General features: G+C 35.1%; 1 protein-coding gene across 1 annotated transcript; it reads right to left on the bottom strand.

The window, feature by feature from the left end:
- Positions 1 to 3,165: 3,165 nt before the first annotated feature.
- Positions 3,166 to 5,349, bottom strand: LOC137972862 (uncharacterized). The gene is made up of 2 exons (XM_068819556.1): positions 3,885 to 5,349; positions 3,166 to 3,542 (listed from the first exon to the last, which is right to left on the bottom strand). Exons 1-2 carry the CDS (start codon positions 5,347 to 5,349, stop codon positions 3,166 to 3,168), a joined length of 1,842 nt encoding a protein of 613 aa, XP_068675657.1.
- Between the last annotated feature and the right edge of the window lie 8,614 nt (positions 5,350 to 13,963).

Consider the following 13,963-nt stretch of genomic DNA (forward strand, 5'->3'; position numbering starts at 1 on the left):
AAAGAACGTAGCGGGCTTATTCTTGCGTGTCCTTGAAATGGCAAATGAAGTCGCAATGTATATCGCAAGGAAAACAAAGCTTTTCGTATGCTACCCAGTGATGATCGTCGTTAAACTTACTGCTAGTTATATAAATTTCTTAAATGTTAACTTGTTGCCTGAACTCCGATCTTTGTAGTCCTTCAAGTTGTCTACAATTTTGTTTGCATATATTTCCATATAATGTACATCTGGCGTTTCAACAAACTCAGTCTTTCCAATGGGTCACGAACGAATACGAATTAAAGTAATTTCAAGTTGACATTGTGCGACTCCAGATCATCTTTAATATGTCTTTGTCTGTCCTGCATTTGACGTTTGTCTCTCTTCCAGCTGACAGTTTGTACGCATGGGCGGGTGGGCGTTCGAGCGCTGACGTCATAACCAAAATTTCTCACATGGATAGATTTTGCCAAAAAATCTTAGTCGTGATGCTCTGATGGTGGGTTTAGCGTGCCTGAGCTCTATTAAAATTAGAGCTTTTTTAGAGGGTTTACCTCACGACTAAATCTCGAAGAGATGCAAAAGTGCCCTGCGCAGAGCTAAACGCATTTCTATCGATTTTGTCAATCATAACAAATAATTCAACAATTTTCTTAAATACGGGATAGCCTATAAGCACTACAGAGCTCATACAGTGAACAACTTCCTGAACGATTTACCTTAAGATGATGTTAGGATTGGTAATTTCCTTTTCAAAGAACACAAGAAAACTTTCATCAAGCAATTTTATACTCCACAAACAACGGTCTTAGCATATCCTTGATTTCTAAGCTGCAAAAGTTAACGAAATTCAGCGTCATTTGGCAAACAAGAGAAATTATCTATATGTCTATTTATTCATTTATCCATCTATCTAATTTTTCTCCGTATAAACGGGGCCTTAAGCTTTGTAAATTGAAACAACCGGGCCATAAAATCCCTGTAAATTGACACAACCGGGTCACAATAAAATCTGGGTAAATTGACACAACCAGGCCAAAATATCTCTGTAAATTGACACACCCGGTTCATGATAAAATAACGAAATTTAGCGTCATTTGGCAAACGAGAGAAATTAACAGCCCTTTAATTTCTTCTTACAGACCAAAACATTTACAAATCGCAGTTTGTCATCTATCTATCTATCTATCTATCTATCTATCTATCTATCTATCTATCTATCACATTTCTTAAATTTCAATTTTGTTTCCTTTTTTTGAGTTGAGTGTTGTATTTTGTCAGCAAAATTTCAGCATTGGATTGTGTTCCACAAAGTGGTCTTTTAGTCGATTTTTGGCTTCTTTCTTTTTAACTAACAATGTTTTTGAGCGCAATTTGCTTTTCAATGGCGTTCCTTTTCTTGGTTCTGGAACGGTCCCCTCTTGAAAAGCGAGAACAGATTTTTCCTTTTTTTTGTATTCCTTTTGATGAAATCGGAACGTGCTTTCATACTACTTGGGAACAAAATGGTCCTTCATTGCTAAAAGGGGAACCAATTGTTCCGAGTTCCGAATCCCGAGCGGAACAAATTGGTCCTTGATTGATGATTTGGGAACTATTGTTCCGAAACATATGTTCCTTTTGATAACATGGGAACGTGCTTTTATAAAGATACCGAAGAAAATGGTCCTTTATTGTTAAAAAGGGAACCAATTGTTCTGAATTCCTAATCCCAAGCGGAACAAATTGGACCTTAATGGGTGATCTGGGAACTACACCTTTCTCTGTTTATTTACGCAAAAGATACATTTACGTCAACAGTCGAAACTACGGTCATTATCACTTCCATGAACTTCAATAACGCGAACGAACTTTCAATAACGCTATTTGCATATGAATTAACATTCAATAGCATCAACGGATGAACAATTGCACCTTTGGACAATCAAAGATAACAAATATACCTTCAATCTCGTGCAATGGTTAATCCTTAACACTAATAGAAAATCAATTGCATAGTGTGACAAGCAATGGCGTATAAGAGACATAAAATAATCAATTTGCATAGAGACGCACAATCAATTGCACCTCCATACAATCGTTTATTCGAAATGCGTAAATTCGTAAAAGAACAGTAAAAGGTGTATAGTTCCAAAAAAAAATGTGTTCCTGTCTACAACATGGGAACCAGTCGTTCCGAGTTCCGAATATGGATGATTCGAGAAATATAGTTCCTAAAAATGTGTTCCTTTTTAACAGGAGCAAGGATAGCACAGTCGTTTAGTACGCGGCCTTGGTGCAAGAGGTCTTGAGTTCGATTCCCGGCTCTCGCATCCTTGTTTCGACTTCTTTCCTTTCCGTGTAGCTAAGTAGCTTTAAATAAATCCCGAGCAGAACAAATTGCACCTTAATGGATGATTTGAGAACGATTGTTCCTAAAAGTGTGTTCCTTTTGATAACATGGGAACCAATTGTTCCGAGTTCCGAATTCCGAGCGGAACAATTTAGTTCTTTAGGTGCGGTTTGGTAACTATTGTTCCTAAAAATGTGTTTCTTTTGATAACATGGGAACGTGTTTTTTTATACATACATACATACATACGTAAACTTTATTTTTCCTCGAATTTAAGAGTAGCTATTATAAAAGCTAATATTTCCGAGAAAACAAGTAGTATAGGCGTTGGGGGTTTCAGCGCATTTTGCAAAATGCGCCGAAACGCCCCAACTCCATACTACTTTACATTTAATGGCTTCCAACTTTCAGTCTCATATTCTTGGAAATCTATATGTTTTATATTTCTGCGAATCTATGCCGTGGCGAGGCAGAATGGATCCAACGCAAAATTTATTTTGGAACTATATGTTATTTAAAATGCGTGACTTTCTTGGAAAAATCACAAAGCATGACATTCTCGGAAATAAAGAAAGGGGGTTTCCCCGTGATTTTTAACCAATCAAAAACTTCACATTTTTACTCCACAATTGTGTAATTTTTCAGTGAAACTTTTCAAATTTGTGTAATTATTTATGTAGACCGGCACAGCAGTGCCGTGACGTCAGCAGCCAACTTTTTAGATTTTATAATGCCCGTATGCATAACTTGTCACACCATTGCTGTGAATATAGCGCTTATCATCGAAGCAGGACAATGATACTTTATTAAGCTCATAGCTTCCAAGTTGATGCAAGTTGCTTCTGATCGTTTTAATTTTCATGAGTGATGTTCTTCTTAATAATATTTTTCTTGATTCCCTTTGCTGTCTTTCCGCCTTTGTCATTGTCTTTCATATATGAATACATTTTTGATCTCAATCCGATGAATTCACGAATTGGAACTCCTGATACTTCGTCTTTGAATCTGCCGATAACTTTTTTATTCTCTTTGTTGAAATATGGACTGTCTTCTGGATAGTCACTGTTGTCGAATTTATCTTTATCATTCCAAAAGTCTTGGTACACATCACTGGTTTCAATTTCATAGGTCAAGCTGTCTGTGTCTGTGAATAATAATTTCGCTTTGCTGCCGTATTTTTGTTTGATATAATTGTAGTGGAAATCATACATTAGTGTCTTACTAAGATCTAGGATACACATACCCACATATGCCGGCCTGTTTAGGGTTAGTGTTTCTTTGATTTTATGCACTGCCACTAGATTTTCATTAAAGATCTTGCTACTAACATATGTTGGTTTGGCAGCCATTTTTGACAGTTTGTTTTCATCAGTTACTAATCTGACATCTACTCGCTTTCTGATATTTTCCATTGTTTTCCCAAATACACTGTTATTCATAAGCTTGAAGAAGTCTTTCTCAAAAGCATTTTTGGCATTGGTTCTCTTCTGTGTGTTGAAATCAATGTATTCTTTCAACCATGGTGACTGATTGAACTTTAGAACTCGATGGATTTTGGTTATTTTCAAACCGAGATCAGTGTATAATTGCAGGTTTCTGTAATGAATGACATACTTTTCTTTGTTGCATAATGTGGGTATCAGTTTATGAACTAAGCCAGTTGACACTTTGAATTTATTAGCTATTTCTTGGCAATAATTAGAAAGCATATCTTTGTCGACTTTGACCTTTTCGGCTGCTAGCGGATAATCATTATGAAGGTCATGTAGTTCTTTGGGGTATTCTAAGTCTACTTCCAGTATTAAACCTTCATTGCTGTCTTCTTTGTACTTGGCTAGGTCTATCTTATTAATCTGTTTTTCTGTCATCCATTTAAAACCACCATTTGGTAGGTATTGTGACATGGCCCAACCATACAGATTGTTAGCATCTAGATACATTATATACTTTGAGGGCGCCTTCTCATCATACGTTTTCATGTATCTATTATTAGCTTTGCCGTATCGATTTGCTATGTATGATGTACCACCACGCATGCCCTTTTCGATGAATTGAAACATATCAATGTCAGTCATAGGCTCCAATTTAATGTCAGTCATCTTTAACATAGCATCCCAGGAAAGCCCAGGACTGGTAAAATAATGACATGGGTCTAATTTGTAGTATTGCAGGCAGGTCTTTCGGAAGTTTTCAAATACATCCGCTAATAGAAGGATGTCAGACTTGAGATATAAGTCATGGTATTCACCCATATTTTCAAGAGAAAATGCATCCCATACAGTCTGAGCATGTTGATAATCTTTGTCAGTTATATGTTCATCATTCAAGATGCTGTAGAAGTCTTCTTTCGATGGCAGCTTTTCACTGAATTTATCAAAGCTGTCCATGAAGTCATATGGGTATACTCCCTTTTTGCTCATCAAATCAAGTTTTTCGTTTTTGAACGTTTGAGAGGTATATTTTAGATTGTCATAGTTTGGAGTTATGCAGGCTTTATTTATGTTTTTACAATTTATGCACTCACCGCACGGAAAGCTGGTTTTATGCTGTATTATCTTGCCTTTATTATTGATATGTCGTTTTATGCACTTGCCAGGGTTACATGTATCGCATTTACCGCATTTAGTGATGTTCTTAACAAGATTTTCTAGACTGGAACTCATGAACTGGAAACTGTCAATGAAGGTTAAGTGGTTGCCTAGCATGAAAGCCATGTACTTTTCCATATTGTTTGGAATTGCATTGATGTTCATTTGACACTTTTCACCTTTCTTATTTGTATATTGATGCTCTTTGACTATTTCACCGATCTCTTGCATTATAAAATGACTGTCATACCCACGGAGATTGTGAAACATGACTGGTATTTTCTCAGTTATTCGAAAGTTAAGATTGCAATCTTGGTGAGCTGATCCTCTGTATTTACCTGTAATATGGCAATGGTCTCTAACTCTCACATCATTTTCATTGTATTTTTTATTGCAGATATGACATTCATCAGCTTTTTGAAATTCTTTTTCATCATCTTCAGTCATTCTCAATGGTTTATTGAAATGTTTTTTTATAATCTTCTTGCAGTATTTGACTTCATCCAGCATGGCTTACATAAATTTGTAAACAGCTTTTTCACCTCTATAAATTTGTACTGGTTTTGTGTATTTATCATCATAACAACACACAACCTTATATCCATAACCACAGTCTGTGTGTCTCTGATAAGCCTCTGTGTATGATTTATCATCATCGGGTTGACATCCATGTATTTTTTCAGTTATGGCTTCGAAATCTGCATATATTACAAATGGAACTGGTAGTTGTTTATGGAAATTGTTGAATTTCAGTATGTTGTCATCTTTTGTTGGCATTTTAATAGCTTGTGCACCATTCACTTGAATGCAGTTTTCTTTATGATCAGTTAATACTCTTTCAGAGCTGAAGCATTGAAGACAATACATGCAAAAATGTTTCCTCTCTTTATGCTTCGTTTGATTGTACATAAACTTGTTGAAATCCTTTATCAATACATAGTGCTTGTTTTCATTTTCTGTTATAAGAAGCAGATTCATACAATCTTCATACTTTTCTTTTGACACATAAATGGGATATTTTTGTTTTTCTTCATAACCAAATACATTGATGTTGATCTCGTTCTGCTTTTCTATTTTGTTGTACTGTTTGGTAGTCACTGGAAATTCAATTCCTGAATAATTCAAATTTTCAATGAATGCTTTGTCTGATTTTTTTATTCTTTGAGGATCTTTGTCTTGGGGGTTCAAATGTCTTATGTGGCACCATCTGAAGCATTCATTGTCACTGTTTTTTATGTTTATCAATCCCTTTGCACTTCTGAATTCTGTGGGTAGTTTTGTATAAGAAGATCCTTTCATTGGTTCATATTTTACCACATTGATATAATGATTTTCAACAGATTGAATAGTCCAACCAGATCCCTCTGAAATCCAAACTGCAATCTTGTTCAGTATGACTTGTTTTGACAAAGATAAAGCTAGTTCAATTTGTGTGTCATTTGTTATTGTTTGGGGTTGACTGTTGAAATACGCTGTTTTCATAATTCTTTCTTCTCGCCCTGTTTGCTTTTCAAATGTAACCCTCAGTGTTTCAACAAACTTTAGACCTTTCATTGATTTCAATATTTTTTCAATATGGATGGCAACAGCCTTTCTTGTATTTTGCAGTTGCATAAGTGGGTCTTTGCTGTTTTTTATGTTGATTTCATAAGACTTTGTGAACCCTTTTAAAGCTGTGTTCGTTTCTTGTATTATGGTCCTTGGTAATGGAACGGGTCGTTTTTTGGTTCTTGGTGCAGCGACAGGTCGTTTGGTTCTCGGTAAAGCCACTGGTTTGTATCCATCTCGGAACTCTGATAGAGGAAGAATTATGTTTTCTTCATAATTTTGCACCATTTGCTGCACACTCTTGCGAGGTGCTGGTATTGGTCTCACAGCCCTCGGTGCTGGAATTGGTTGTTTGTTTTGCTGGAGAAGCAATTGGATTAATTCTTCTTTGCTTAAATTTTGGAGTGAACTCCGATTCATAATATTTTTTATACTATTCATCATAATATAACTATAGATAATAATTCTTTAAATAAAAATATGGTGCGTTTATAGTTCAACACATACGGGAAGTATGTATTTAACTTTTTTAAAAGAGAAGTGATATGAATAAATTAATTGCTGTTTTCATGTTTATCATAAATATAACCCGTATTATATGTGAATGAATTTTTGAAATGTTTCTTTGTTTTTAAATGGCAATGTTTGCCAGCAAGAGTGTAGTTTCTACCATTGTTGCATATTTTACAGTACCATTCTTTATGCAACATGTAGTCGGTTTTTATTTTTCTTCTTTCTTCATCAGTATAAAATCTTGGGCGGCCAACTGGTCTTCGATCTTCCATATAATATAACTATATATTTTTTGTTTATGTATCTTCTTCAACCATTTTATATGGGGCCAAAAAATTTCTATATCTTTCATATTCTCTGAATAAAAAAGACATTTTACGGTCTGCAATTCTGAACACTCTTTCAATTTCTTCTTTTGGTATCCCAAGATCCAACGCTGATTGGATAATCACCATCTCTTTTGTTCTCACAAAATGCATGTACTGTGCGTTTTTCGCAATAATATCACAAATTTCTTCTGCAACTAACTTTCTCAAACATAAGGTTTTTACTACTTCCGTTCCTCTGAACATATACTTATAGCTCACATAAATGTTCGAAAGGAATATGAAAAATCACTCCGTCTTCTTTTTTTGTTTGTATTATCCATGGATACATATTTCTTGAAAACTTACGCACTGCTGCCCAAGATATTCTTTTACTCATCGCCACCCAATCTATTTTGTATTCTGGGTATCTTTCTTTTATCACGTTTTCTATGTCATATTCTTTCATGTCTTTCAATAAATAGTACCATATGATCAACATGTATTTTTGTTTTTCCGACAATTTTTTCATATACTATATCTTTGTATTTTGTTTTTATAAAGATTTTTCACTGTCTGGTGACGAAATGGATTCTTCTGAACTCGAAACCTCACTTTCTTGCGACGATGGCAACCAATCGGTATCAGAACCAGAGTCCTGATCGCTCTCATAATAAAAACCAAACTTTTCTTCATTTTCAAACTTGTCCATATATACATATGCTATACATAATTTTTTAAATATATTTTTTGAGTGCGTTTAAACGTAGCAAATAAACAGTATGTACCGTAATTAAGTTTATATGTTTTCAATGTCTTTCAATGGTATCCAACTGTTGAATTCATCACTGTATCCCTTCCATTTTACCAAAGCTTGTTTCTTTTTATGGTCTCTTCTAATCACTTTGTCAATACGGAAAATATCCTGCTTTGCTTTTAATAATTCAGGTTCATAAAAACTGCCTTGTATCTCTTCACCTCTGAGATCTTTTAGTTTATAAGTTATTGGATTAGTGTATTGAATCTTGTCAACTGTAAACACTTCTTCTGTCCAATTTGGTGTGTAACCCTTGTCAAACACATTCCGTTTATACTTGGATATTCGAACCTTGTCACCTGTTTTGAATTTAGGTTTTTGTTTCAATGTTTCTGTATCACCATATAGATTAAAGTAAACAGTTCCTTCATTCCTCTTGTTAGATGCTTCAACGGGTGTCATCTTTATGCTCGAATGTTTCGTATTATTATACTGTTTCACTAGTTTGGACAGCATATCGAGATACATTGTATTACCTTGAACAGTGAACTGTTTCCACATTTTGGATTTAATTGTTCTATTCCACCTTTCAACCACTGAGGATTTCTCCTCATTTTCAGTGGAGTACATATGTATCCCATGGTTATCCAACAAGTCTTTCAAGTGTTTGTTATAGAACTCCTTTCCCTTATCAACCCATAAATATTGTGGTTTTCTGCCTTCCTTGAATATTGTTTTAAATGCTTCAGTGACAGATTCGCCTTTCTTATCCTTCAATGGGACAATCCAACCGTATTTGCTGAAAACATCAATAACCATAAGAAGATACCGATAACCTTTATTCCATTTGCTGAATTTTTGCATTTCAACCAGATCACTTGCCCATATTTCATCAATATGATTTACAATGACTCTTCTAGTTTTGAATTTTCTCTTGATTGGTTTGTGTAATTCATCGGCTAATTGCTGAGCCCAATCATCAATACTCAGCGCCGCTTTACGTTTTTTGAACCAAGTCCAATCTTTCTTTTTGCTTTAATGGCATACATTGTTGGTGTAGCAAACCAAGGTCTTTGATTAAATGGGATTGCTTTTATACTGTCTTCCATAATTTTATCAGCTGCATGCTTTTTAGCCAGATTGTCTCCAGCTTTACTATAAGCTATATCATGTTGCTGGCAAATACTATCCAGATTATTTATCGGATCTCTATATTTTGGATCATTTGAAGCCAATCTGTCTTCCAGTTTTGTACCAGGTCCACAATAATTATATTTTTTACCCGTCGGAGTTCTCAAATGGAGTTCTCCCAACTTTGCTAATTGTTTTTGAATGTCTAAAGTACCGCCGTCTAGATCTTTCCTATTGGTTGTGTATTTCTTTTTGGGTCTTATTTTTGTTGACAATTGATTGAGAGCTTCTGATCCCACTTTATGAAGTAGAGGATTCATTTATCTCAAACCATAATCGATTGCTTTTTTCTGCAATTTTGGGTCTCTCATTAATTCGGAACCATAATATCTTCCCATTTCAACTGCTTTTTTGCCAAGATAAGGTACTCCTTTTGTTAGGAACAATTCAGTTCCTGCATTAGCAATATCACCAAATAAGCTCGCTCCCAACGGGCTGTTTAGTTTCCCTGTTTTTTAACAAATTTGGTCTTTGTAATACCACATTCAGCACAAGTGCAAAAGAACATTAGTCTACCATTTTTGGCTGTTTTGTAACCTGAAGGTTCAACACATTCGGTTACCTTTTTCTGTTTAACACAATATGATTTCATAATATATATAAGTTAGATATTTCTAAAATAATGTTCGATAAATCTCTCATTTTTCATTGTATCATTTATGTCAAACACTTGTAATAAATCATAATACGAATTACCCTTATTCATTTCATTTAGAAAGTATAAACAGAAATACCCACAAGTTGTTGTTTGTATGTTTTGTATCTGATTGTTTTGATGTAACAAAGTTAGATTTTTCTTTTTGGCATGATTCACAATCTCTTGAAATGGAGGCATACCAAAACTATCGAAATAATTTATCACATTGTCTTTGACATATGTTGCAACCCAATGACTTCCGCTCATATAAGCTGGTTCTAAATTGTAGATGAATAACGCCTGTTTATGGTTATGTGGAACATTTTCATCTCTTGACAGTACGTCATTGATTGGTATATTCAAATATTTGCACCATTTTATCAGATCGTGGTTGGACATAGGTATGTTTTTGTGAAATTTTGGTTTCACAATATTGCCCCCAAAATGGGTATGCCATTGAATGGACTGTTTTTTCCTAATAGTAACCCTTTTCCCGACTTTTTTTTGGTCGAGGATGTTTTTTTTTTACCATTACCAGTCACATATGGCGGATAACTGTAAAATGGAGGGGGGGCTCCAATTCTAGGTGATCCTTCACCATGCAATCTTGGTCTACCTACCCTCGGTGCTCCTCGTCCAGTGATCTTTTTTACAAGATTCAAAGCCAAAGGAATTCCAAGGCTAGCTAACAGAGTTCCTAAAAATCCACCTGATTGTGTTCTGGTCGGTCTTATATGCACACCAGAACCTGTTTGAGCTGCATTGATGATGTCTCTTTGCTGTTTTGTAGTGAACATGTTCAGATATGGCATCAGTTGATTGATTGCATTGAAAGGTATCATCATGGGTAATGGTAAAGCACCGCCTTTTTGACCCGATCCTAACAATTTTTTAGCTGCGGCTTCTGCTAAACCACCAAGAGCACTCAACCCAAGGGTTTTACCAATTGCTGGAAGAGCTCTCATACCAAGTGACAATACGGTGCTCAAAAGACTTCCGCCTACTTGTTTTCTGATATTCGTTTTGGCTAATTTGATGTCCATTCCTTTGTTCAATTGTCGATTTTTTTGCAATCGTTTTTTCACCATTGCTGGAACATAAAGAGTGTCGTTTCCATTAAGAGAATCATTTGTCAGTCTTAGAACAATTGTTTCCCTTTTATGGTAAGCATTACTCAGATTCTTTTTTTGATTATCTGAAAGTCTTACGTTGATTTCATGAAGTTTAGTCATATAATATATGTTATATAATTCCAGTTACAAATAAATATGTGTCATTTACTTGATTTCATGTTAATGTTTCAGTTGTGGGCTTAAACTATCACCAATTCATTACCCACCTTGTCAATAACAACCGACTCTTCGTACAATACAACTGCACGGACATTGAAATCTGCTGCACTATTGGCGCTTATTTTATACCTGAAAATCAACTGTTTAGGGTCTCTTGTTACTTTTTCTGTTTGATATGACAGATCGAAAAAGATTAGTGGATATAGAGAGTTGTAATTCGCTAGATTCAACTGGGTTCCGGTGTTGTAATCATTTTTTCGCATTGCATAAGACATCAGATCATTGAATGTTCTCACTTTGCTTTCACTGTCATATTCTGTTTCTGGGTAGAAAACACCATTGCCATATTCGAGTCTGCATGTTGTTAAATAACTGTTTGCGTTTGCTGCATTTAGTTTGAAGGTATCAAGTATATATGGATTTTGAGTTGCAACTCTGGTTTTAGCCCGTTGTAGATAAACAAAAATTGCTTTGACATTGTCAATACTGGAAGAAATCTGAAAAAAACCACTGACTCTAGCAGGTGCTGACACTGCATATAGTTCACGCTGATATGTCCATTTGTGTTCTTTCATGAAAGAGCTTACAAATTTGTCGTACAGACTGTCTTTTGGAGTCAGTTTTGGAACCCATAGTAGAAATCTGTTAATCACTACTCTGCCGGCATCTGTTCCTGCTGCCATATTGATGAGTTCATTGTCGTTCTGGAGATTCAAATTGAATTGCAACTGCATAGGAACCAACATTTTATCCTGCAACTCTTCAAAAAAACTGTAACGATTGAGAGGTATGATCAAATTCACATCTTTTGCTCCTCCCGTTCCATCATTGTTGGTAGCTTGTGTAAGCACTCTTCTAGATTCATATCCTAAATTAGTATTGGCTGTCGTATCATTTGTGTCTAAATACCAAAAACTGTTTTTACCGACTGATCTGCTGTAATCATCAGAATATTCCAACAGATTCTTCACAAAAGTGACCTTATGTAGATTGTCAGTGTCATAAACAATTTTCCCCGCACTTTTAATCATCATATGTGCAATCAATGAATGAGATCCGTTTATCACCGTTATTCTATCGGCTGCTGCGTAACCAGCTCCATCTGCTGTTTTTTGTAACTGGAATTGAACCTCGAAATAAGCATTGTACCAATCATAGAAAGAACTCCGGTCGTTGATGGTGAATCTATAACCGTTCTTTTCTTGATGTTGACCGTTACCTGGGGCTCGGATTACATCATCAAGTTGAAATCGCACCAACTCATTTCTTTGCAATAATTCACTTGTTCTAAAAGCCATTTATACTATTGTATTATATAATTTTGCTGTCATGTTATTTATTTGAAAAATCTACGCCTTCTTCCAGATCCTGATATCAATCTATTTAGTATCATATCAGTACTTTCATCTTGCTGTTTAATGGGTGAAGATGGGGCTATTGCCCTTTGTGTCGTAGCTCCTTTTCTTAAATTTGCCAATTTTTTCATTATTAAATCACCAGATTTTTCAGCAACTTTTTTACCAATTTTATCACCTGCATGGGAAACCCCTGATTCTAATGCCTTCTTCGCCATTGGCTTGGCAATTTTCTTGAAAACAGATGATGCCACACTCTTCAATGGTTTGAAAATGTTGTCGATAATAAGCCCAGACCCTTTGTGTTGAAATACAAATTTACCAAGTTTTGGATGGTAAAACCTCTTAAATTCATACGGTTTCATTATACTGTTACATTAGATACTTTTCAAAATCAGCGAAAAAGACGTATCCGCTCCATTTAGATCCACTAATCTTCTTTTTCCATCTGTTATCATGATTCTGATTGATGAAATTGTAGTTTTGTTCACAGGATTAAATGTAACTCTTTGTGGTTCGAGGGTGAAGGAGTAACTTGGTTTTAGTACACTAGTTGAGAATGAATAAATGATGTCTGTTTCTTCGCCGTCAACTAAACTTTCGTTTACCAAATCGCAATGAATATTGAGTACGTCTGTGTCTTGACTGAGATTTGGCACTCTTGGTCCAATATGCGTTCCACTGGCTAATATCTTTTTGTCAAAACCGATCAGGTCATTAAAATTACTTGCTCTTAAATCAAGTTGGTAATTTGCAGCTAATGTAACCGTGACTCTGAATGTTGTTTCGTTGAATTCAAGAGTCATCGGATACGTATCACCAGTTTTCGTCACATTTTTAATATGTCTGTCAAAGTCCGTATAATTCCATACCCCAGCTGGAAAGGTAATGTCCTTAAAAGTTGAACCATTATCGGAGCTGTATTTGATTAATTGATTTTTGTACCCAGCATTGACATTGAACCAAGTGAATGACATGTTAATGACTCTGTTAAGACCGATAACGTATTGCTTATTATTGTCTAGAGTTACAGGTCTGGTGAAATTTGTTGTAAAATCTTCTGGTTTATTGTTCCCTTGATTTTTCACACTATAAGATGACAAAACTATCTCTCGTTCCATTATATAATGGGGTTACATTAAATTTTGAAATATTGTTTGTATAATTTACCATATTGTGATTTGTTAATTGTTGTCATTTTCAATAATGTGTCCAATATAGAAACACCCATATTTCGCATGTCAATGCTTGTATTACCAGCCAATATCTCACCAATGATTAAATCCAATTTTTTTATGAGTTCTTTCGGTTTGTTGAAAAATATCACATTACCACCTTTTTGTTTTTTCCTACCAGAACCTTTCATTGTTTCCATTTTATTTTCATAATGATCTATGTATGCGTTTAAAGTTGCTCTTGCGTTGTCTATTCTTTTGTATTCCTGTTGTTTTGTAGCTTCAGAA

This window comes from Montipora foliosa, chromosome 10, assembly GCF_036669935.1.
Source record: "Montipora foliosa isolate CH-2021 chromosome 10, ASM3666993v2, whole genome shotgun sequence".
Taxonomy (NCBI): Eukaryota; Metazoa; Cnidaria; class Anthozoa; order Scleractinia; family Acroporidae; genus Montipora; species Montipora foliosa.